General features: G+C 37.5%; 1 protein-coding gene across 1 annotated transcript in view; it reads left to right on the top strand.

The window, feature by feature from the left end:
- The window catches only part of NF1 (neurofibromin 1), a 165,424-nt gene that overhangs the window by 29,154 nt on the left and 109,548 nt on the right, over positions 1-26,722 (top strand). Inside the window, exons 9-24 of the mRNA XM_077836905.1 lie at positions 1,802-1,975; positions 2,631-2,753; positions 3,053-3,127; positions 4,890-5,021; positions 9,068-9,202; positions 10,442-10,555; positions 13,405-13,484; positions 15,601-15,724; positions 20,203-20,355; positions 21,744-21,990; positions 22,497-22,570; positions 22,700-22,783; positions 23,469-23,909; positions 24,407-24,546; positions 25,103-25,225; positions 25,684-25,767. Coding sequence (XP_077693031.1) covers positions 1,802-1,975; positions 2,631-2,753; positions 3,053-3,127; positions 4,890-5,021; positions 9,068-9,202; positions 10,442-10,555; positions 13,405-13,484; positions 15,601-15,724; positions 20,203-20,355; positions 21,744-21,990; positions 22,497-22,570; positions 22,700-22,783; positions 23,469-23,909; positions 24,407-24,546; positions 25,103-25,225; positions 25,684-25,767 — 2,303 coding nt within the window. The remainder of the gene's footprint in view (positions 1-1,801; positions 1,976-2,630; positions 2,754-3,052; positions 3,128-4,889; positions 5,022-9,067; positions 9,203-10,441; positions 10,556-13,404; positions 13,485-15,600; positions 15,725-20,202; positions 20,356-21,743; positions 21,991-22,496; positions 22,571-22,699; positions 22,784-23,468; positions 23,910-24,406; positions 24,547-25,102; positions 25,226-25,683; positions 25,768-26,722) is intronic.

The following is a 26,722-nucleotide window of genomic DNA, read 5'->3' as shown; positions in this document are numbered from 1 at the left end:
TTTTTTTACCACCCCCCCCCCCCAAAAAACCCCAAATTATTTTCGTCTATGTGTCTGACAATTTTGTTCTTTACTATTGTTTCAACCAGTTTGCTCAGTACTGAAGTCAGGCTTACAGGCCTGTAATTTCCGGGGTCACCTTTGGAGCCCTTTTTAAAAATTAGCATCACAATAGCTATCCTCCAGTGATTTGGTACAGAAGCTGATTTAAATGATAGGTTACAGACTATAGGTAGTAGTCCTGCAATTTGAGTTCCTTCAGAACTCTTGGGTGAATACCATCTGGTCCTGGTGACTTATTACTGTTTAGTTTATCAATTTGTTCCAAAACCTCTTTTAATGACACCTCAATCTGGGACAGTTCCTCAGATTTGTTACCTAAAAAGAATGGCTCAGGTTTGGGAATCTCCCTCACATCCTCAACCTTGAAGACCGATGCAAAGAATTGATTTAGTTTCTCCACAATGGCCTTATCGTCCTGGAGTGCTCCTTTAGCATCTCTATCGTCCAGTGGCCCCACCGGTTGTTTAGCAGGCTGCCTGCTTCTGATGTACTTAATTTTTTTTGCTATTACTTGTTGAGTCTTTGGCTAGCTGTTCTTCAAATTCTTTTTTGGCCTTCCTAATTATATTTTTACCTTCATTTGCCAGAGTTTATGCTTTTCTGTTTTCCTCACTAGGGTTTAACCTGCACTTTTCAAAGGACGCCTTTTTGCCTCTCACTGCTTCTCTTACTTTGTTGTTTAGCCACGGTGGCTCTTTTTTTGGTTCTCTTACTATTTTTTTTTTTAATTTGGGGTATACATTTCAGTTGAGCCTCTATTATGGTGTCTTTAAAAAGTTTCCATGCAGCTTGTGGGGATTTTGCTTTTGATGCTGTACCTTTTAATTTCTGTTTAACTAACCTCCTCATCTTTGTGTAGTTCCCCTTTCTGAAATTAAATGGTATAGTGTTGGGCTGCTGTGGTGTTTTCCCCACCACAGGGAGTTAAATTTAATTATATTATGGTCACTGTTACCAGCGGTCCAGCTATATGCACCTCTTGGACCTGATCCTGTGCTCCAATTACAACTAAATCAACAATTGCCTCTCCTCTTGTGGGATCCAGGACTAGCTGCTCCAAGAAAGTCATTTAAGGTGTTAAGAAACTTTGTCTCTGCATCCTGTCCTGAGGTGATATGTATCCAGTCAATATGGGGATAGTTGAAATCCCCCCACTTATTACTGAGTTTTTTACTTTAATAGCCTCTCTCATCTCCCTGAGCATTTCACAGTCACTATCGCCATCCTGGTCAGGTGGTCTGTAATATATCCCTACTGCAATATTCTTCTAATTCGAGCATGGAATTACTATCCGTAGAGATTCTGTGGTACAGTTTGGTTCATTTAAGATTTTTACTTCATTTGATTCTACACTTTCTTTCACATATAGTGCCACTCCCCCACCAACACAACCTTCTTCTGTTCTTCTGATATATTTTGTACCCGAAAAGTTTGGTGTGCAAATGAAGTTCTGTAACACAGATAGAATTTGACTTGGCTACAACTAAAAATAAGCAATCCTTGGAGCATCCAAGTTGGCCACTACCAAGCTGAATATATCATGGTATCTTCACACAAATGTGAATGGTCCAAAGTGAGTGTGTAAAGAATAAAATATACTTTTCTAAACTGATACACCAGTATTTCCATTTTTTTTTTGGTATTTAAAAATGTAAGAGCTCTGTCCACAGCTCCTAAAACGTTGGTTATAACTATTTCTTTTCTTTTCTTTTTTGGTTTTTATGTTTGAATTCTGCAGAAACTGTTTCTGGACAACCTCAGGAAAGCACTTGCAAGCCATAGTGGGAGCAGACAGCTGACTGAAAGTGCTGCTATTGCTTGTGTTAAACTGTGCAAAGCATCCACCTACATCAACTGGGAAGATAATTCTGTCATTTTCCTTCTCGTGCAGTCCATGGTTGATGATCTTAAGGTAAAGAGGAAGAGAGGAGCCTGGAAATCATTTTGTCGTTTTCTAGATCTGTTGAGAAAATTGATTCGTTTGTCTTTTACTAATAAGCCCAATGTCTTGGAGTATCTTTGGTAGCATTTTTGTAAGCAAGCTGTGCATGTTCTAGTATTTTATAATTACACCAGTATTGCAGCTCCAGTATTCTTCATTCACTCTTACTTTCCTTCTCTCAAATCCCTCATTGTCTCTTGACTTCCTACATTTTGTTTCTGCTGAATGCCTTTTGGCTTAAATAGCACTAAGGAATTTTATATTCTCTTAATTCAACATTTACCCACTTACATCCCATATGTAATGCCCAAACTACTTCTTGCTTTTCCAAATACATCTTTAGCTCTGGGTATTGCAACATGTAATCAACCAAGCTTCTGAGATTATATGGGTGAATTAAAAAGCAAGGGATAGGTTCTGAATTTTCTTTTTTGTCTCTATTAAATCTATAAAAGTTGACTTTTTTAAAGATTAAATATTATTTAGGAGGTTTCAGAAATAACGAATGTTAGCAGATTTTTAAAATTGTAATGTTTAGAGTGACCTACTCTCTGATTTTTTTTAACAAATTAGTGATATATTACAAGCAGACTGGAATAACATTTTTATCTGAATTTTTGTGTAGACCTTGCTGTTTAATCCAAGTAAACCTTTCTCAAGAGGCAATCAGAATGCAGATGTAGACCTTATGATAGACTGCTTAGTTTCCTGCTTTCGCATAAACCCTCAGAAGAACCCATACCTTAAGGTGAGGCCATGATTTTATGGGCAAGTAGTGTCTTCTGATGCTATTTATGACTTGTCAGATATCAAGGGTGTGTTAGTGGCAGCCAGAAATTCATAAATAATTTCAAACTTATTAATATTTGTCAGAAATTCTTTGTGTTGAGTATTTTGTATCAATCTGTCTGCTGTTCTGATGCTGCTTGTATTGAAATTTTTTAAATTTACTAAAAGGGCTTTGGTGCTTTGTTCAATCTGATCTTGAGAGATGTTAAAGAATAACAGTTTTCCTAAATGGCTTTTATATTAACGTTTTCCTTCTAGATCTGCTTGGCACAGAATTCCCCATCAACGTTTCATTATGTGCTGGTTAACTCACTCCAGCGAATAATCACAAATGTAAGTTTTAAAAGTATTTAGTTAGCCTAGAGGTGGTTGATTTTATTTAGGAATTGAAATATTCATTTGAATAGACTATTGGCAGTAGACTAAATCTTGCGCACTGTGTTCATTCTACTGGTTCTAGCACAATCATCAAGATTTGCCCATTTATGGACAATGGATTTAGGTCTCTTCGACCTTGGGCTCACTGAGTTACAGGTCTGCATCTCAGTACAAATTTAATGTGCTGAAATATGAGGATGAAAAAGCATGTTTATTGTATTGTTTTTAATATAAAGTGCTATTTTTCTGTTGCATAACAAGCTTCCTCATTATCCACTTATCAGGTTTCAAAATAGGCCGAGATTCTAATCACCATAGTTGCATGGCAGCAGTTCCTTCGCTGCTTCAACCCCTCTTGCTCTTTCCAGTGTATTGACATTGATCATTTAAGGGAGGAGGACTGCAGACTCATTATTTATATTATGGGAGGCAGTATTGCCTAGTGGATGGAGCAATGGACTGGGACTCGACAGATCTGGGTTCCATTCTCAGCTCAACTACTGGGTGACCTGGGGCAAGTCACTTCACTTCTCTGTGCTTCAGTTTTCTCATCCATAAAATGGTAATAGTGATGTGTACCTCCTTTGTAAAATGCTACGTACGTGCTAGGTGATATTGGTGGTATTATGCCAGTCATGGAAACGGGGTCCTAGTCATGGAAAAGGGCCCCATTAGGCCAAGCGCTGTACACTCATACAAAGTAGGTGGTCCCTGCCCAAAAGAGTTTATAATCCAAGTATAAAATGAGAGACAACAGGTAGATACAATGAACAGATGGGCGAAGCTTACCCCTATTATCTCCATTTGGTGTGGGGTAAAAAGACAGGACATGCATTTATTTTAAAGAAGTAAAAATTCCTAGAACAGAGATTAAACCCACAATCCAGAGAGGTTTAAAAATATTTAAACCACATTGCACTGTGTAACTTGGAGCATCACAGGTTTTTGCTAAAGCAGTAGCCTGCCCCAAATCCTGTGGGCTCTCCCTAGGGCTGCTCTTGTAGTAGTTTTGCACTAGCTATGGGAAGAGCTTTGAACAGAAAGCTCCTGTAACTAGTGGCTTTCACTGAAATGTGAAACTTGATTTTCGTTTTAAAACATTTATAAAATTAACTTTTGGCCTTTAAATGGTTCTTTTCTATAATAATTTCTCCTTAATTTTTGTTGTCTAATAGAATGTGCAGTTCATACATGGACTTTGCACTGCTCTCAGGCTGAGTTTGAGGCTTTTTTGGTCTTTAATGCTAAAGCACAACTCTCCGTGCCCACTTGTCTTCGATAAAAGTGACTGCGTGTTTCCTAATATTGCGAGTATGGAAGTAGTTTTCGATGAAGCACAAAACCATTAGGGAAAAGGGTCTTAATTTAACCCCTTCTGGCAAAAGAAAACAGAAAACTTGGAGTAGAAAAAAAACTGATTCCAAGCTAATGAAATCTTTGTTGTGAAAACTATTTGCCCTTTGAATAGTATTGCATAGCCCATTTTGAATATTCATGTCTTAAACTGGACTTTAAGTAGCAACTTCTTTAATTTGGCTTGCTTTTGTAATCTGCTACTAACTTCTCCAATGTCAGTCTAACTGACACTGATTTTGAAGTACTTCCTGACTGAAAAACCAATTATGACAGCAAGTAGTCTGTTTTGGGTTTTTGTTTTAAATAGATTGTGATTTGTATGACGTGCTACTTTTTAAGTACCAGTGTATTTTCTTCCTAGTCTGAAGTGGACTGGTGGCCCAAGATTGATGCTGTGTACTGTCATGCCGTGGAACTCCGCAGCATGTTCAGTGAAACACTTCAGAAAGCTGTGCAGGGTTGTGGGGCCCATCCAGCAATTCGTATGACACCGGTAAGCCTTGGGGCTGTGATTTAACAATTACTGTCCATTGCATTTTCTGTCTCCATTCCATTCCTGCTGTTTTATTCATCAATGTTAGTCTGGAAGATAAAGTAAAAATGTAGCAATCCCTAAAGCAACAGAGAGCCTTACATACTCTGTAAACCTTGCAGTATTCTGTGTATTCACAAAGTATTCCTACTAAGTTAATCAGTGATCTTGTTTCTTAGCTTTTATGCTGCTCTCAGACTGACAAGATAGAAATAATCTACTTTCTGTAATACAGTCTGAATGTTCTTTTAAGGTGTCTTGCTATATCCAGGCCTATTTAGTGAAGGCAATACTTGGCCTTTTTTTTTTTTTTTTTCATAATCAGAATAATTCTACCCTCTGCTGCATACAGCAGAATAAATTTCAGTATCTGCTGCATTTCTACATTGATGATGAGCGGGAGTTTTTTATTTGAAATGCTTTTTGTTTGTTTTACTTACTCTGTCTTAAGCATGTTGGCTGTTTGGTCTTAGTGACAGCACAGAAATTGTAAAGATTTGCAAGCATTATGAAATGAAAACTGCTTTGATCATCTTTATAAAAATCTTCAATAAATCATGGATTAGTCTGTAGTATGCTATCCAAATGTCTTTTGAAGTAGTTCTGCTCATTTTGAACTTTCAGTTTAGGACTTTCTATATTGTGCGAAGTTAACTTGTTTGTTTTCTGCAAAGATATAGTTTTCAGTGTCCCAGATATTTACTGTAGCAGAAGGCCTAAAGCTATACATGCAGCTGAAATATTCCTAATAATTCAGTATTTTGTTTAAAAGAAAATGATTGGGCAAAATTAGTTGAACGTTATAGAATTGTTTAACTCAGTTTTTATATCTGTACATTCATCTGTTGAGAATATAGCAAGGGTATTGTACTTGGCAACTCTGAGATTGATTGATTGGTGGTGCTTTGTCTTTTGCTTCTTATTTTCTGTTCTTATTGGCTGCTGTCGCTCACATGATCAGATGCCAACCAGTCACTGTTTTGCATGGCAGTGGGCCTCTGTTGCTGTAAGTATGACCCATTGTAACTACCGCAGAAAAGCCTTCAATTTCTTTGACTTTTCTGTGTATAGTTACCGTTGAAGTCACATCACTTCATTTCAGATGGAATATGTAGCATGTCTTCAATTATAGGTTGTATGAAGTAAATAAATCATTTCACAGATCAGATAAACCATACAGCTTCCTTTCTGCCATGCTTTTCTTTTCAGAGTTCCCTTAATTGTGACAAAGTGATCATATACAGTAGCAGTTTTCTCTGGCAGTACAGTTGTCACTTTTTGTCAAATGCTTTGAGTATGAGATTTTATTGTGCATCTTTAAGAGTGAAATTGAATTTTTTTTAGCAAAATAGTTTGGGATTATAAAGTCTCAAATTTGTAATTACACAAAGCCATACTTGAAAAGAATTCAAGAATAGGCTTGTAATCTTTGAGACTACTTTTTTGTTCCAGGGTATAAATCTGTAGATCAAAAAGTTAAAATAAAAAGCTTGCAACTTCAGTGTTACCTTTTGAAAGGTATCTTCCCAGGGATGAATTTATTTAAGTTTTTAAAGAATACTGTGTTCACTGCTATTGTTGAGTCCCTCATGCATATAAAACTCAATAAAATAAATTGTAAAACTTGAAATACTATAATTTTAAATATTCCTATTTTCACAGACTTAAAAAGTAAGCAAAATTAGATGCTAATTACAGATTATACAGTTTGGACAAAAAATACCATCGTGGTAGCACCTAGGAACCCAGGCATTTCATTGTGCAAGGCTCTATACAAGCATAGAACAAAAAGGTCTCTGTCCCAAACAATTTATAGTTTAGTCAAAATATTGTTTATAATGAGATTGAAAAAACACAGCCAATATGCAATGGGAGCCATTCACATGCTTAAAGTTATGCATATTTGTAAGTTTTGCAAGATGAGGGCATACATTTGTAAATTAGACTAACTTTTAAGCTCTCGTAATTAGCAACATCCAGATATTTGTCAGATGTGGAGGGCAATTCCCCCTTTGATCAAGGACACTGAACAAGGATTAACATATTTCTTAGTTGTACTGAAGAAACTCCTTTGCAGATATCAAATAGCTCCTGAGAGCTTCCTCTGTCCAGTAGTGTAACTTTACATAGTTAAGTGTAATTCTCTGTGTGTCCATTTGTGTGAAGGTGCATAGGCCATATCTCGGGACAGATAGTCACACTTACTTATAAAGGTGGTAGACTCTCACATAGTTCAGATTTTTTTTCGTATCTGAATTGCATAACTGTTTCCCTGGTGAGCTAGGATGAACAGAGGCATTAGAATCTCCTCCCATGCAAATGAGGAAATTGAATATTGTATGAGTAGTATTTCACCATTCCTCTTCAAATGAAGCTAACTTTCTCTGACTTTAGCCTGTGTTAGAGTACTATACGGGCATTTCTATACTACAGTGATAAGTCAACCTATGATCACGTTACTCTCCTTCTGTCTACTTTCCTTCTGTCTCCTCCTCACCAGAGCGCTTCCACCAACTGAAGGGGGCAGTGTGGGGGACTGGGAGCTAAGGCTCTCAGCTGTGCGCAGTTCCCAGCCGGGAGCCCAGCTGCTCCTAGGGCTTCTCACCTCCAGTGCGGAGATATGTACCCGGAGCCCAGTCAGCGGCCATGCTCCTGGCAGGGAAGTGAGAGCACGGGCAGCAGCTAGGCTCCCAGCGGAGAGCCTCAGTGCAGCCGGGCTCTCAGCAGGGAGTGTAGAGCCAAAACCCAGGGGGCGGAGCAGAGATCTGTGAGCCTGGGTGGCAGCCCAAGTTGGGAGCCTGACTGGCAGCCCAGCTTGGAGCAGAGACTTGGCAGCAGCCCGGTTGGGGAGCCTGGAGCCAGGCTTCCTTGTCAATTTAATGGCTCCAGCTCCAGGAGAGCCGTGAAATTGATAAGACACTCAACAGCTGATGTAGGGAATACACTGTCTACACAGACACTGCGTTGCCCTAACTACTTCGACATAAGCCTCTCATGGAGGTAGAGTTGTTATGTCAGTGTAGTAGGGCACTTGCATCATTGGGACAAGGCTGTAGTGTGTACACTGACATAATTAGGTCAACGTAAGCTGCCATATGTTGACCTAACTGTGTAGTGTAGACCGGGCCTCTGTATTTTACTAATGATTCAGCACCATCTGAAAACTGCAAGACACGGTTTTCAGAGATCCATTGCATTAAAATAGAGTAACACAGCTGCTACTGCTTAAAATGTGAGAAGAGTGAGTTCTTGCCTTACAGTAAAAAGAACAGGAGGACTTGTGGCACCTTAGAGACTAACCAATTTATTTAGTCTCACGAAAGTCTCACGAAAGCTTATGCTCAAATAAATTGGTTAGTGTCTAAGGTGCCTCCTTTTCTTTTTGCGAATACAGACTAACACGGCTGTTAGTCTGAAACCTGCCTTAAAGTATTGTCATTTACATTAATATCGAAAAACAGCATGTTAACATTACTGTGATTTAAACTAATTGTTTTAAAAATCTAAACATATTAAAAAAAAACCCCAAGATGTTGAAGTTAAATTAAAACCATCGATTGCTGTGCCAGCAGAAGTATATTGATTTTTGTTGTTGTTTGAGGGATTAAAAAAAATTACAATATTTTATTAGTAGGTATATCTGATTTTCTTAGTATTGGAATAATTATTTTCATAGGTTTTTCCCCAATTTCAGAAAACCTTTTGTGGGCAACTTATTGACAAGATGAAATTTTTTTGCTTACATATAGTTTTAATTAAAATGATAGCTTATTTTTAAACAAACTATATTTTTAATATGTAAAAGGTTAAAGTGAATACATAAAAGGGTAAAGTACAAAAGTTATATTTATACTTTACTGAATTGCATATACAATCGTTAGCCATATGATACCTGTTCCTTTTCATGCATTATTGATTATAAAAATAATAAGCTTTTAAAAACGTTAAATTATCAACCCCGCTATATGTGTACTTCATTGACAAATGTTGTAATATTTTTTCCTTAGAGTCTTACATTTAAAGAGAAAATGACAAGCCTTAAATTTAAAGAAAAACCTACAGACTTGGAAACCAGAAGTTATAAGTTTTTGCTGTTATCCATGGTAAAACTGTTACATGCTGATCCAAAGCTCTTGCTGTATGTAAGTAAATGTTACTGTTGAATTAGTGAAATCTTGATGTTAAAAGAAATATTGAAAAAGCATTTTAGCTTTTTGTTAAATATGAAGTCATCATATAAATAACCCTAGGAAATAAAGTCACTAAAGTATAAATACCAAAAACAAAGTAATAAAATTGGTAAAAAAATAAAAATTCAAACTCAGAATGTTTAGCTCTAGGATGATACTTTTTTCTCTTCTCGTCATCCAATCAAGACAATTTATGAAGGCAGCTTTTCTAATGTCCATTATATAAACACCAGGCCCATCCCACTGTATTTCTTCTGCTTATCAGTAATGTGATGAACCTGGGCAGTGCGTTAGGATAGATCCCAGACAGTCATCCTAGTTGCTGATCATTGTGTCAAGAATGAGACGACAAGATAGCGAGACTGCAGGGCATGAAGTTCTTTGGTTCTAGAGAGCGCCAGATTAAAGTGACAAAGAGTATAAAACCTGTAAACCTGAATAGAGGGGAAATGGATTGGGGAAGAAAATACGATCAGGAAAAAGAATTAGGGTAAAAATCTCAAGCAGAAAAACAAAAGAGAATACTAGAGAGAAATTAATGAACTCAACTTGTAAAAATATGATAGAAGAGATGTTATGAGTAACACTGTGGAAAGACTGAGGGAAAGTCACCAAAGAATCATAAGGGAGACATGAAAAAGAGAGGACAGTAAACTTACTAAGATATGCTTATTTTGTAAATGGATGTCATAATGGGTATTCTGTAAGGTTCCTTTCAAATAATTTTTCTGGGATTCTGCAAATCATAATATGGAGATCAACTCTAACCCAAGCATCAGAAATTAGTTCCAATTATGTTAAATGTACATCTTGAAAATAACATTGGATGTACAATATTGCCAAATAATCATAATCATTTTATTACAATCTGAATCTTATAGTGAGGGTTGTGAAATTTTATTTTGTCTGTTTTGTTTACTCTTCAGTTTGAATTTTTTTTTTAGATTGCCCCAAAGTATGACATTCAAGGACTATCTCAAAAAACAAACAAAAAAACCAACTCACCAATCCCTCTTTACTTGTATGAGGATCTGTGAAAGTAGTCACCTGAAGTCTGCCTGCGGTTAATTTAGTTCTGTGAACGCTGTTGGCCAGGGTATTGAAGGGGTCTGCATTTTCAGAGCAGATAAAACATGGCCCATTTCTGAACAACGTTGCTTTTTAAACCATTTTACTCTCTTTACTGTTTAGAATCCAAGGAAGCAAGGGCCTGAGACACAGAGTAGTACTGCTGAATTAATTACTGGACTTGTACAACTTGTTCCACAGTCCAACATGCCAGAAATAGCCCAAGAAGCCATGGAGGTAAGGGAAGTGTTCTTCCCCACGCAGGGTGATTAGCTTGCGAATTGTGCCGAGCATATCAGGCTTTTTGTGTAAAAGCTTTTAAGTATTGATCAATTTGTTTCCAAAGTTGAGTGTTAGAGCTTGTCTACATGGCAAGTTACCACTCTGCAAGCTAGGGTGTGAATTTGCAGCGCACCAGCTTGCAGCATGGCCGTGTGGACATTGGTACAGCACTCGGGGACTTTGACTGCACTGTAGCAATGTCCTCAGTAACTTGGTGTGTAGATGAGCCTTTAGTGTTTGGTCTGTATTCATGCATTTTTCTAAAAGTAGGTTCAATTGAAAGTTTGCAATACAATAATGCAAAGGCCTATTTAAGGAAAGATTTCAAAGGTATGATAGGGAATTGTCTTCTGTGGTCCTCCCATGTCACTGAGAGATTTGTTCCTCACTGAAGCTGGCCTTAACCAAGATCTATTTCAGAAGGGGTTTTATGGATCTTCCACTACATTGTAGAGAGTACTGTTAAAATCCCTCCACTGACAGTCTGCCTGTCCGCCCCAGTTCTTTCTGACTGGCTGAGATAAGCATTCATTTTACCTCTGGGACCGTGGCCAATGATGATTACTTTCTGAATCAGCAAGTGTGGAGGGGGCATATAAGCAGGCAAGTACTTCTAATCCTAAGGCTGTTAAAATCCTTTCCCTGCTTGTTATGTAATTAAAGTGCACCACACTTGAGGTAAATGAGCTTCAGTAGTCCAGCAGGCAAAACACCAAGATTGATTTCTAAGCCGTCCATGCCATATTGCTAATGTAAGGCTGCTGAGTAAGTTGCCATTCAGTTTGGTACGTTCATGCGTTTTCTTGGTGGTAGAAATGTATAACAGATTTAAAATATATTGAAACTAGAGACGTCAATTTCTTTTGGTGTGTGAGAAGGAAAGATTCTATGTCCCAGTTAAATTACAAGTTATTAAATTGTCCTGGATTACTGTGATTTGAGGCTCTCACATGCTATCAGGAGCACTGTGTCTAAGACTTTCATCTTCCACGCTTCTAGGGGGAAAACTTTCAAATATTGAAGGAAAGGATATCTAAAACATTCTTCAGGGTGTTGCTTTTACTGCTTCACTCAATCTTTGTAGCTAAATTCTGCGGCTTGCATTGCGGCATTTCCATCAATGATAATCACTCCAAATGTTATGGTATCCGTATGTTGTTTTGGCCCAAATACAGTGGTGTCTTTTTAAATAAAAGTACTGTGATTGGCTTGAAAGTGTTTTGGACAATTTAAATATGACAAACTCTCCCAAACCCATCCTCTAATGTATAGTATTGTATCAGATGAGGGATTTGATTTTCCGTTAGTTATGTTATTTAGTTTAGGCATGCTGGGCCAGACTTTGAGCTGGAGTAAGCCGAGGTAGCTCTGTTTTGAATGGAGTACCAGCAATTTACACTAGCTGAGAATCTGGTGTGTTTTATGTCCTCAATCTTTAACCCACTTACCATCTTTTTTTCTTCTAGCTTAGTTATTTCAAAGTGGTTCCTGTTACGAACTATTCTGAAAATCATTAAAAGTTGCTACACAAGTGTGTGGGGATCTGCCCTAGCTGATGGAAATGTCACTTTCAATGGTATTATTTTGCCACCACAGCTCTTACAATCTCTGCTTTCATGGAATTTGTTAGATTGATAAAGTTAGGAATTCGAGGTAGAGCTGCTTATTCTATCGTTGATTTTTTATTTATTTATTTTTTATTTAATTTTTTTTTATAAACACCAAAGTATTAAATTTCTTTGGACATTTTAGCAGGGGTCTTCAAACAGTAGGTGATCTTACATGAAGCATCCCATTTGTCACATTACCCAAGGATAGTTACGGATGACGTGGCAGCTTTTAATTTAAATTTCCCTTGCTCTTGAGAGCTTGCCATAACTATATTTTGGTGAATAACTTGTAACCAGCAATTTTACTTTTTCTGCTTGCTAATTGTCCGTGACTTTGTGATTTTTCTCACATTTATTTGCCAAATATTTTCCGGAAGAAATTATTGGTGTTGAGCTCATTTGTGAGTATTTGCTATATGAGCTGTCACTTTTGATTGGGCACATAGGTCACATAGTCCATTTCTGTTCTTTCAAGTTTCTGGTGTGACTATGCATATTTAAAATTCATAATTACTTTTCTGCAAACATTTTTCAATAGTTGTTTAAACCTTGCTGTTTCCTTAAACCAATAAACTTGTCCAAGAGAATAATTGAAGAAAATAAACCCCAAAGAGGTGCAAACATAATTTTTAAAAATGAAAATGAATATTTTTGAAATATGCTTGCTAATACTCTCCCAGTTCTGGTCAGAACGTACTGTTATTTTAATTAACTTTTTGCAAGTTGAAAACAAAGAAATTGCACCTCTTTTCTTACAACAGAGAATTCTTCAACTATAGATGCTCTATTGTTGCTATTCTAGTTTTATACCAGCAGGATTGCTGTTTCATTACATTTTTCCAGATGGGTCATTGAAGTAAACACTAAAGTAAAAAGTTCCCTTTTTAAAAGACTTGACATGTCCTTGGTTCATTTTGGAGATTCACATGCAAGTAATACAAGATAATGTATCAAGTTTGGGTTGTAAATATTTAATAAAAGCTAAAAGATGATTATGGAAGCTTGCTTAATAATGAACTTCTGCTTTTCCATAAAAAAGATTGCATATTTTTGTTTTCCATTAGATTTACTATTTTAAATGTAAATATAATTAATACTTGGATTCATATATATTTAATCTACTTTGCTGCATATGCTGAAGTACTTTGCAAATTATTTTCTCTTAAGTGAAAAGCTACTCTGTTTTGAATTCAGGCCTTGCTGGTTCTTCATCAGTTAGACAGCATTGATTTATGGAATCCAGATGCACCCATAGAAACATTTTGGGAAATTAGGTAGGTAAATTAGCTTTTATGAATCAGATAAATAGCCCTGTCTGAGATGTCTTTTCTTTTGAAGTAGCTGTGGTTTATACTTGTCTGAAAAAAGCCAAGTAGTTTCAATATGTCTCTAAAACCAAAACTATTCATGTATACACTATCTTGTTTAGTTTCACAGAAATCCTTTTCCATTTTACTAGTTAACTTTTACAGAAATTGCATGTCACAGATATCTTGCTAGCTTTGTCAGAGGTTTTTAATCCAGTATTCAGTTGTAACTGTGGCTGTTAAGATAAAAATTATAAACATATTTTTAATTATCTGATTGAAATGCTTACTATTTGCTTTTTAAAAAAATTGTATTTATGCACTAAGGCAGGATAAATCCAGCAAACCCACCCCTATGGAATTACTTAATATTATTTCTAAAACTAAAGCTCACTTTATGTGGAAGTTCATTTCACTGGTGCGAGTCAGCTGCCTTGTCCTAAAGGGTTTTTTAATAAAGAATTCTATTGACTAAGATAATCTTACATTTTATTTTATAACTTATAATATAGCAATTGCAGCAATTGACTCTATAGATGAGACTATTAGGGAAAAGGTATTTCAGCACTCACAAGAAGGCAAAAATGGACATTAAATGTGACCCTGCATGAACCTGAAATTGTGAATCATGAAAATAAACTTAAAATATTTCATGCTTTGTCATAGGATGTGTATCAGTACACAATTTTTTTTTTTTGGTAGGAGAAAGGAATTTAGTATACGTTTCCAGAACACATTGCTCTCTGCATCAATAAATTAGTCTTCATTGGTGCATTATATGGCTTCAGGGATTGGTAATGTGGATAGGCTTTCACCTTTACATTTTTGGCTTGAGTCCTGCCTAGGCTAGCAGTAATTGAAACTATATTATATAGCTATAATGAGTTTGTTGTCTGTTCAGGCTGGGGGCAAAAAAACCATAAAAACTGACACTAATCGGGACTCTTTGGCAGTTTTAACAGATTACTGAATGGATTTGAACGAACACTCCTAGATGTGTGTTCCTTACTAACAGAGTTGAGACACATCAGGGCAATGTAGGTAAACATGTACTGCCACTCTCTGAGCTGGATCAGTTCTGTGATAAATGAATCACAGTTCTGAATCAACAGCCCTGAAGACTGGACATCTGAGAAGTACCAAAATCACTTAATTTCCTCTAGGGAATAAAAAATGGCCTGTTGGGAGGTGGAAGGGGACAGCTTTGTTATATAAAATATACTCTTTATATTTTAAATGGACTATTATGCCATATCGGATATTCCTACTGATTCCTTGATGCCATATAATGATATATGGATATATGCACACAAACAAAATGGGGAATGACTGCCTAGGAAGGAGTACTGCGGAAAGGGATCTGGGGGTCATAGTGGATCACAAGCTAAATATGAGTCAACAGTGTAACGCTGTTGCAAAAAAACCAAACGCAATTCTGGGATGTATTAGCAGGAGTATTGTAAGCAAGACACGAGAAGTAATTCTTCTGTTCTACTCCACGCTGATTAGGCCTCAGCTGGAGTATTGTGTCCAGTTCTGGGTGCCACGTTTCAGGAAAGATGTGGACAAATTGGAGAAAGTCCAGGGAATAGAAACAAAAATGATGAAAGGTCTAGAAAACCTGACCTAAGAGGGAAGATTGAAAAAATTGGGGTTGTTTAGTCTGGAGAAGAGAAGACTGAAAAGGGACTTAAGTTTTCAAGTACATAAAAGGTTGTTACAAGGAGGAGGGAGAAAAATTGTTGTTCTTAACCTCTGAGGCTAGGACAAGAAGCAATGGGCTTAAATTGTAGCAAGGATGGTTTAGGTTGGACATTAAGAAAAACTTCCTAACTGTCAGAGTGGTTAAGCACTGGAATAAATTGCCTAGGCAGGTTGTGGAATCTCCATCACTGGGGATTTTTAAGAGCAGGTTGTACAAACACCTGTCAGGGATGGTCTAGATAATACTTATTATTGCCAGGGGACTTGACTAGATGACCTCTCGAGGTCCTTTTCAGTTCTATGATGCTATGTCTTTATCAAGAAATTGTATTTGGATTATTAGATAATATAGCTAATACTGAATTTCATTTTGCTGCAGTTCACAAATGCTTTTCTATATCTGCAAGAAACTAACTGGTCATCAGATGCTCAGCAGCACAGAAATCCTCAAGTGGTTGCGTGAGATTCTGATCTGTAGGAACAAATTTCTTCTGAAGAATAAAGTAAGTAAATGTTAATGTTAATCTGTTAAATCAGGTTTTTCTTTTTTACTTTATTACCTCTGTATATTGGGTAATTTCTTTGTGATTGAAAGAAATTTTACTAGCTCCACCTTTAGTTGTGTTAATGCACTTTATCTTTCTTTACAGAGCAGAATGTGATATATCTATCTATCTATATATCATGGTCTCAAATGGTCTACATTTGGTTAGGTCTTTTTAAATACATAGCTAACACTGTGTAGAATTTTTCTTTTTTCTGTTTCTGCATAGGAAATGCATGTCTTCCAAAGGTTTGAAAAATGTACTTTGCGGAACTAAAGACTTGTTGATCACTGTTGCTTTATATATGAAAATTGTAAGAAATTTCTGTCAGTGCAAGAAAGATGATGATGAGGATAATGTGTACATCTTCAGACACAATAAGATACCCTTTCTTCTGACATGGTAGAATGACTTCCAAAATTCTGTCCTACTTCTCTTTCTGATCGTCGGACTGTGTCAAAGTACAAGCCCAGACTCTCTCTAGCTATTGCAAGATCACCTCTGAGAAAATCAGTAGCTAGATGGAAAACCAAACCTGTTACATATTCAGCAGTAAAGAAGGCCTAATCAGGGTAGAGAAGAGGGAGTAGTGTTCTCAAACTTCAGTTCCAGATAACTTAAAATACCAGTGATTAAAGGACATTCTGTCTTATTTCTGGACTTCTTCACATATACAGTGTTCCTTAAATAAGAGAGGATTCCATTTTAGAGCGAGGATTAGTGTGTGTGACTTGTTTGCCACTTGTATCCCTATTATTAGCTTTGTTACTACATGAACTTTTTTCTCAGTCTTTCTTATGCTGACTACCAAATAGGCCTGTTCCTTGGGTATCTCCTATTCAATATTTATAAAATGTGGGAAAAAAATTAAAGTTCCCCCACAACTTCCATTTTAGTGTATCTGGTACCCAGGATTCCAAAAGCACTATTGCTCACTGTATTTTTAGTATCTCAAGCGGGATTCCTGATTTCTCTGAAGTCCAGTTTCTTTACTTTTCTGGAGGCTTAGCTTGCAACTGTTTGTGCATATCTCACTTCTGCAGCTGGGCTATCCATCTTGTTTTACACATTAAGAAACTCAAGAGTCTCGTACAGTTGTGCTTGTAGATGCAGAGGGACTTGATTTTGGCCAGCTCTTCTTGTGAGTTTGATCTTTGTGCAGCTTTTTTGGTTATCCTCACCTCTACTTAATATGTCATTGTACTCTAGACTCTCGATTCATCCTCCTTTCACCATTTTCCACGAGAACAAGATGATACTTCACTTGCCTGAGGTTCTTACTAAAAGCTGTTTCGAACTTTCAACTTCTGTTGTTACTTTTCCTCCATGGCTCACCTGGGGAGTTTGATCTCCATGATTTGGATGTGAAGGGGACTTGAATACCTTGATAAAACAAGGACTTTTCTGCAAGTCGCCAAGTCTATAACCTTTACAGCGTATTTTAAGGGTTGATCTATTTCAGTGCCCAGTCTTCGCAAATACAGTGACTTGTGTTTTCAGTCCTGCTGTTCACAAGTCCAGGTAGCCTGATGCACATTTGATTATGGCATAGATATGTGTCTTTTACATAATATGCCCATCCCTGAAATTTGTAGAATCACTTTTATCTGGAGCTTGATATTTATTATTATAAGCTTTCCAAACACAACTGAAGAGACAGGATTTGTCCCACAGAGCTTACAGTCTCTGACAGAAAGCAATGCACAAGCATAAAGAAAATGTCAAGAGTTCTTATGGTCTTATTTTTTTTAAAACATGTTCCCAAAATCATTTCCCTTATTCCCTTGACTAGGTGCACCAGTGAATTTGGTCCATAATGCTTCCCCATTGTGCCCATTTCCCTATAAAAATAAGTTTGGGCATAAGCTGAAGAAAGGAAAGTCAGGTGGTAACATTCCAAGTATGTGGACTTTTCTCACAAAAATTACACTAACCCAAACAACACTCTGACATCTTGGATGCAACTGATCCAAGGTAGTAAGTTTTTTTTTTTCCATTTTCTGATACATACATTTAAAAAAAACCACCTCATAACAAAACATCAAGTGAATTCTCAAGACAATTGGTCCTCAAGTCCTTATCCCTAGAGCTCAGGTATTCAGAGTATAAATTAATTCAGATCTTTAAACTGTATGCAGTATACTATCAGAGATTTTCCAAGGCTTTTAAGTCAGAATCAGCTATTCTTCAAGTTAAGAATCATCTTAATGTTTATTGTTTCATTTCTTGGAAGAGAAGTTAAGGTAAAACTTGTACTAGTTATGGTTCTGAGAAATGGGTCTTTTAACAAAGTTGTCTCAAATTGTTTTCTCCTAAACATTTAGACTGTGATAGCTAAAATCAACCAGGTCAGGCTGTATTATTGGCTGCTACCAAAATGGCAGTACCATCTGCGACGGGCTGAAGCCTCAAAAAGCGTCAATGGTTTCAGAAAGATGAGGGCATGGGGAGATAATGGGACCCTTGATGCAAGAAATGCCATCAAATGGCGGAAGAGGTGAACCATGATTTAACCCATGGCAGCCATAAACTGGAGGGAAGGCAACAGAAAACCACCCTCTATTTTCTCCAACAAGAGCTATCATGGCAGAACAGAGGCATCCTACTTGGCCATGGCTTTCCTTCCGAAAGTGTTGAAAACCGTGGCATCTTGAAATGTACGAAGGTTGACTGGTGAAAAGCTCAATATTTTGCTATCGTGATTTACTGATGTAAAACCTGGAAAACGAATGCTGCAGACAAAATGAAATTTGAAGCCTTTGAGATGTGGTGCTGGTGAAGATCCTTACTTGTCTCCTGGTCAGAAAAGAAGATGAATGCTTACGATAGAAATATTGTTGGAGCAAAATGAACTCTGCTCTTAGAAATCAACAGGTGCAAATCTATATACTTTGGTCACATCAGGCTTAGAGCTGGAAATAACTTCAAAAGTTATCATGAAAGGAATGATGGTGGGTCATTGCAGTAGAGGATGACCAGCAAGGGGAAGGATAGATAGTTTGTGCAGATTACTGGGAGACCAGCTGCTGAGTGTACGAAGTTCGTGATGAATTGAGAAATGTTCTGAAAATTCTACTGTCACCAGTATTCAGACATGAATAATGGACTTCATTTACTAGTTAAAATCAGTTAGGAAAAAGTAACGTTTGTTTTTTAGAGCAACTTTAACTCTGCTCCATTTCACAACCAGTAATTTCTGTTCCTGTTTTATCCAGTTAAACCTGAAATATACACAATAAAATATACAATACAACAGAAATAACATTTATTAGAGCTTTAATTTCTTCACTTTCTTGACTTGCAACTTCAGTAAACAGCTTCCACTTCCTTATTCAGCAAATGTGGGTTAACTGTCTCTTGGGATTGAGAGAATTTTTTCTCTGGTTCCCTCCAATGTAAAAAAGTCCTCACAGAGTATAATTGTACTGATTCCACTGATGATTTTCACATCCCATAGTCCCTATTTTTAAGAATTGAACTCTAATTTTCTCTTTTTAGGAAATGCCTTCAAGGAGCTTCAAGAGATGTGTTCTTGTACAAACATGCCCATTTCAGATGGGCATGAACTATTGTGCTCTTACGGCCCTCTGCAGTCTTCCATTTTTGCCCCACTGTTTCTCCTCACGTGAAGTTTAGGGAAGTATCTTCTTCCCTGTTCACATGGGCTATTGTGTGAAATTTTGCTACCTAAAGCATCAGCCTTTAAGCTTGGCATAAGGATTGTTCTTGTAAGTCAAACATGTCTGCTTTTGTCATTCTATGCAAGATCTACAGGCATTCTAAATAATGAAGATGCCCAGAGGGAAGGAAGTATGTGGAGAAAATACGTAGTGTCTTCCTGAGCTGGGGAAGGTGCCTTTGCTGGATTTCTATCAAGATATATCTTATATAGTGCTAAAAAGCATTTCTAAGCTATCCTTAATGTGACACATTTGATCTTACAAAGTTCCATTGTCAGTTTCTCATCTGCATTTACAAATCAGTGTTTGTTCCTCTGTTTCTAATATGTACAAGATAGTTCTCTTAATACTTTCGTCTGTATTGCTTTTACAAGCAGTTTAATAAACTCTCTGCCACCTTGAGCAGACAAAATAAATAGCAGTATTAGAAAACGTGTGGGCATTGACCCGTTCTCCAGGCCAAATTTCAGCTTGAGTACCTTCTGCATTTGACTTGGGTGTGGTATTCACTTCCTGTCTGCTGTGTAGTATGGCTGTGTGCGTTATTACAGGTGCTGCATTCCACCCCAGAGGTAGCTGCATTTCAGAGGTGAGTGACACAATTACAATGAGTAATTTTTGTAAGCTCTTTGGGAGCCTTCAAGGTGAAAGATGGAAGAGGTGCTGTTTTCCTTTCGTGAGTGTAGCTGCTGTAACCCATCCTTTCTCCCTTATAAAAGTAGGGTGATTGACTATTTTTCTTACCTCTCTTTATAGCAATCAGATAGGAGTTCCTGTCATTTTCTCTTCCTTTATGGGGTAGGATGTGATGTCTCTGGCGGTGGAGCTAGTCAACTTTCTCTTGACCATGAAGAGATGCGCTGTGCTCCAGGAGCTACTCTCAGGAAAGGGAAAGGCAACTCTTCCATGGTAATTAACATTTTGTATTCTTAATACTTTTAAAATAAACTCCATTGCCACCCTCAAAATCAGTTATATTTGTACTACTATATTGAGATTCTTTTCAAGTATTTTAAACATTGTTATGTGGGTGGGGCGAAGGGTATAGGAGAATTTAAACGTAAATGTCTCATGAGCTAGGTGTTGATGTTTGCTCAAGGTCACTATGCTAAGATGGCTAGAGTAAGTGCAACATTTTTAAGAGTTTGAAACTAAAATTTTGGTGTCATCTTCATAGAGCCTAAACCATAATCTGTTTACACATTTGTCTGCGTTTATTAAATCTCAGACTCCAGATTTCTAAATCTCCATGCTGTCTGAACATATGCTAAATAAAAAAGCACAAGGCAAGGAAAATCTTCATCCTTGTTTGAATAAAGGGGCTCCTTTTATACGCTAATGTTTTCAGCTCTTCACCTACAACATGAATTAATTATGGAAAAAGTTGAGCAGAATGTTGTAACTGAATCTGTCATGAGCCAAGATTTCTAACTTGCCTTTTTTAAATGACCTTTGTTTGGTAGTCTGTAAAAATGTACATAACTCTTAAAACATTTTAATCTTTGAAGCAGTTTATAAGCATAAATTGGTTTTTCATTCTGCTGAGAGGTAGATAAGTAGTATCCCCATTTTTATTTATGGGGGTAACTTAAGGTAGAAATAGTGACTTCTTCAAGAACACAATGGGTTAGAGATGGGATTAAATACTTGGCTCCCAGTCCTGTGCTGAGGCCACTAGAGTCCACCTAAAGTCTACTGCTGAATGACGAAAATATAAACATTCTAGTCACATGGCAGATATCAAACTAATGAAATTTTCTGTTTAAGTAAATGTCGATAGTTTTATGCGGGTTTAGTTTTTTTGCATTATTTTGGTGAAAAACACATTAGTGGAGAAACAAGTTGTTACACACACCTGCATTTGATAATACTTCCATCCTCCCACACTTGTCCATTTATAATACCTAGCTCTCATATAAACCTTTTTTCTTCAGTAGATCTCAATGTGCTTTATGTAGGAGGTACTTATCATTCCCATTTTACAGCAGTGAAACTGAGGCACAGAGGATTAAAGCACATGCCCAGGGTCACCAAGCAGACCAGTGGCAGAGCCAGGAATAGAACACAGGTCCTTTGAATCCAGTCCTGTATCCACTGGGCCACACTCTTTGATGGGACAGTCTCATCCTGGGTGCCGTACAAATACACAGTAAAACAGAGCCCTGATCTCAGATGGGGCTGTTGGGTGCTGCTGGAATACAAATAATTTGCAGGAGGAGGAATGGGATAAAGATCTATTTTGAGAAAATTGCCTGTTAAGTAATATTACCAGATATGCAAATGTATTTCCCCCCAAGGAAAGTACAGCAGGATGCAGTGGAACTCCAATATGTCGCCAAGCCCAAACAAAATTAGAGGTTGCCCTGTACATGTTTCTGTGGAGCCCTGACATTGAGGCAGTTCTTGTTGCGATGTCCTGTTTCCGTCATCTCTGTGAGGAAGCAGATATCAGGTGTGGAGTAGATGAAGTCTCGGTACATAATTTTTTGCCAAACTACAACACCTTCATGGAGTTTGCGTCTGTCAGCAATATGATGTCTACAGGTAAGAAGGGAGAGACTAAACAAACTTTTTGTCTACCTGAGTATTATTTATGTTCTTTAAAGTATATTTCAAAATGTTAAAGCTAGTCCTGGTATAAGTGAAATGCTGTAATACTTATCTCTAGTCTGTCTCAATCATGTGATTTCATGGCAGTTTCCATGAACGAAGTTACATGTAGAAAGACTAAAAATTTTCTTTGATACAAAATGTTTGAAGATTGCTTCCTCCCTGCAATGCTTATGTAATAGTAAGATCAAGTATTGTAGGGGGACACTGACTGAATTTTTGAACACCTAGACCTGATAGTTTAAGTGAAGGAGAGAGTTTCCCCGAAAACATTTTTTTTTATAATACTGGCGTGCTTGTGATTAAGTCTTACAAGTCTTCTGTTTTTTTTTAAGAATATTCATTTTTATTTATGCAAGCTTTCGTTTCTAATAAAGATTTATTTTAAAATAAAAATGGCTGTTAGATTAATTTTATTGTACTGTATACTCCTTGCTTAGGGAGAGCAGCTCTTCAGAAAAGAGTGATGGCATTATTAAGGCGCATTGAACATCCAACTGCAGGCAACACTGAAGTAAGTTCTCTTTATGAAAATGTTTCTTATTGGTAGCTGAAAATATGTTGTGTGGAAAGCAATCGGTAGTGTTGTTGTAGGAAGTAATCTGAGGTAAATATCTGAAATTCTTGATGTGATGTATTTTAGGCATGGGAAGATACACATACAAAGTGGGAACAAGCTACAAAACTAATCCTCAACTATCCAAAGACCAAAATGGAAGATGGCCAGGTATTCTGAAGCTTCCTATCTATTCAGTTATCAGAAGTGCTGACACAAATCTTGTATTTTCTAGTCATTTAAGTTTACCATATTAATTTATATCTAACTTTAATTTTTTAAACTTTTAATTTAACACTCTTTTTTCAGTCAGTCCCTCATATGGGTGACTTGAGTTACTTCTGAATTCATTCCATAGCTAATGAGTTGTTCCTGTGCGCTCTGCAGTAATACACTGAGTTGGGCATTACCTCTGGCGTATACTAGTGGGTTCACCCTGTCTGCCCACTTCACTGAGTACACAGTATAGTTGGAAACAGAGTAATCATGATCAGAATCAGTGTTTCTCAAGCTTACGTGAAGTCAAAAATTTTCACGTCTCCCTTACATTTACTATGAAAATAAGAGTTAAAAATGTATCATTGGTACCAATCATAAGCCAGTATAGTCTGTTTTTTTTAAGTGATTGACAGAGAATTTGACTTAAGGATACATTTCAGTTTATACTCTCCTACCTACTTGCCTCTGATGTAACGATTTGCAAAATCTCCTGAGAATTGAATAGTTTTTTATTGACATTGTTTTAAATTTATAAATTATTGGATTTCTTTACTGAATGACACTTAAAGTCTGTTTTCTTTAGCTGATAATTGCTTGTAATTCTAGAGAGATCTCATTTTGAACAACTCTTTTCCAGGTTACTGATAGCCTTCACAAGACAATTGTCAGGCGACGAATGTCTCATGTTAGTGGGGGAGGCTCCATAGACTTGTCTGACACAGATTCTCTGCAGGAATGGATCAACATGACAGGGTTCTTGTGTGCTCTTGGAGGAGTGTGTCTCCAGCATCGCAGCAATGCAGGATTAGCAACTTACAGTCCACCCATGGGTCCAATCAATGAGCGTAAAGGCTCCATGATATCTATGGTATCCACCGAGGGAAATGCAGAGACTCCTGTTAGCAAATTCATAGATAGATTACTATCTCTAATGGTCTGTAACCATGAGAAAGTGGGACTTCAGATACGGACTAATATTAAAGATCTGGTGGGTCTGGAACTGAGTCCAGCACTTTATCCAATGCTGTTTAACAAAATGAAGAATACCATCAGCAAATTTTTTGACTCTCAAGGACAGGTAAAATGTTTGGATATGTTTTCATATTTTTATCAGATTGAAAATATCAGCTATCTTACCCTTCACATAGATATTTAAAATTGATACCTGCCTCTTTATGTTTGTGTTTTTACACAAAGAGCCAGAGAACTATTTATTACATGATGGAAGGCATCATGATGATGATTGTGTGAATAGACCATACAATTCTTAATTTGCATTTGAGATTCCAGACTATATTAGTCTAGCATGCTTAAATTTATTAACTTTTAACTATCTTCCTACTTAATAGGATTTATATTCTGGGAAAATGCTGTCTTTATTAGATAAACTTTTTGAGACTTAGCTCTGTTAAGTGTTGGAATTCTTCTGAGTAGGTTAATCAGAACAATACTTGTCCATTAGATTGCTGCCGAGTGCTACAGTAATATGAATATTTTCTAATACTGTATACATTTAATTCATTTATTTTTGGGCATCACTTCTAAGAATTATGACTCGATGTCTTCTTCCTATAGGTTTTGTTAACTGAGACCAACACACAATTTGTAGAGCAGACTATTGCTATAATGAAAAACCTGCTTGATAATCATACTGAAGGGAGCTCAGAACATCTGGGACAAGCTAGTATAGAGACCATGATGCTAAATCTAGTCAGGTAAGAAATCTTGACTGTTTCCCCTCTGCAGAGTAAGTTTTTAGATAATCACGCAGTGTCTCCACCCCCCTTCATGCTCTGCTTGGGTGCAATAGGAAGCTGGTTAATGTTCTGATTCTCAGCCCCCAGACACTGGCAGAAGTTAAAGCTATAGGGGAGCAGCTCTGATTTTTGCCATGATGTAAGGTCCTCCAGTAGACGGTCAAACTATCAGCTCTGCCATTACCCGTCTCCTCCCTTTCTCTCACTTCCTATCTCCAAAACATTAATGACACGTCTCCCTCTCACTTCATCTGTGGGGTAAGTAGGGACTTGTGTAGGATGGTACAGAGCCATCTCAGTCAGCTTCCCCAGCACAGAGGAAATTCTTCACTCGCTATCTCAAGCTGCTTTAAAAGCCACTGGTCACAGATTGGAAAATCTCACTCAAGGTCTGCAATGACTGGTTATACAAGTGTAATTTTAGACAACCAGAAGAAATTCCTCAAATGTGTCATCCCCCCCGAATGCTTTGAAGTTAATTTATTTAGTGTTTTACTTACTCTGACCTTCACAGATACGTACGTGTGCTCGGAAATTTGGTACATGCAATTCAAATAAAAACTAAACTCTGTCAACTAGTGGAGGTAATGATGGAGAGGCGGGATGACCTTTCATTTTGCCAAGAGATGAAATTTAGGTGAGTACTAAATTAAACAGTAATGCCAATAACGATAATTCATAATAATAATTATAGTGGTTCTATTTGGGGTAGTGTGTTCTTGTGGAGTATAGTGGGCAGGTGGGTGTGGGGGTGACACTTTCTTACTAACATGCAAAACATTTTCTTGTTTCTTTGTATTTAATTTAGGCCTCAATCCTGCATCAGGGTTTGCTACCATGGACCTCTACGCCTGTGCAGAGTCCTCTTGAAGTCTGACAGTAGGGACTCTACATGGGTGCAGGGTTCTATTGGAAGTCAGTGCAGGATCAGAGCCTTAATCAGTACCCTACAGTTACTAAACCGAGTTAATCGTTAAGGTTTGCAGTTTAAATGTGTTTGTAAAATATAAAGTTAATAATTAAAAATACCACCTTGAGCACCACCAACTTCAGACAGTGTATTTTCAGTTTTCTGTACTGTAGTATTTCTTATAGGAACAAAATGGTGGAATATCTGACAGACTGGGTTATGGGCACATCCAACCAAGCAACAGATGAAGATGTAAAATGCCTCACAAGGTAAGAGAGAGGTTGACAGAACACTCTTTCTGAGGCTGTCTCGACACTGCATGCTCGGGGGTGTGATTCCCAGCTCGCGTAAGCTGGCATGGTAGCTGCTGCCGGCCACGCTACCGCAGCTGCGCTACTCTTTTCAGCATGCTAATTCAGAAAGAGATACGAGCTAGGCATCGCACTTCTAGAGGGCCTCAGGGCTTGTGTACGTGGCCATTTAGTTCATGGCGAAGCTGGGGTGTGAACCTGCCCCTCACAAGCCTTTCATGGACTAACTGTGTGGACACTGCTGACATATTAACAATTAGTTAATGGGCTTTCATCTAGCCCTCTTTCAAGTGGTGGTAGATGAGAGCACATCAACGAACTGCTACCGCGAATCAGCAGGGTCCATGCAGACTAGTGCAGAGTAGAGTCACACTGGGGCTAGATTCACAATCAATTTAGGTGCCTAAGAAAATCACTTGCATTCAGAACCTGAGTGTCAGCATCTAGGCTCTCTTTTCTGTGAATAGGGAGAGAGAGGTGCCTGAGAACGGGATTCACAAAAAACAATACGGGAGGCAGCTCCTTGCCCAAGGAGCTAATTGGAGATGCCAGCCACAGGGGTGTGTACAAAGCTCCACCCCTCTTCCTGGGAGAGGTGCTTTGCGAATCCGAATGCAGCCAGATTCTGGGAGTTAGACGCCTAATGTGGAAGTTATGCACCTAAATCCTTTTGCAGATCCAGCCATAAACATTTTTGTAGAGAAACCCTCATCTGCTAAAGGTGATATGTAAAATGATAAAATGTTTAAACTTCTTTTGACTATTTTAGTATAAAGGCAATACATGTTCGAGGCTTCCTTTGAAAAGAAAACTTCATTGTATTGTTCAAGGGTTTTTGCTTATCAAGACCCAACTTCAGGTTCTGTTTCTCTTGTTACTTGGTGACTGTACACCTTGAAACAGAACATAGGCT

Source organism: Eretmochelys imbricata, chromosome 17, assembly GCF_965152235.1.
Source record: "Eretmochelys imbricata isolate rEreImb1 chromosome 17, rEreImb1.hap1, whole genome shotgun sequence".
In the NCBI taxonomy this organism is placed as follows: domain Eukaryota; kingdom Metazoa; phylum Chordata; order Testudines; family Cheloniidae; genus Eretmochelys; species Eretmochelys imbricata.
This window is presented reverse-complemented; position numbering and strand designations above follow the sequence as displayed.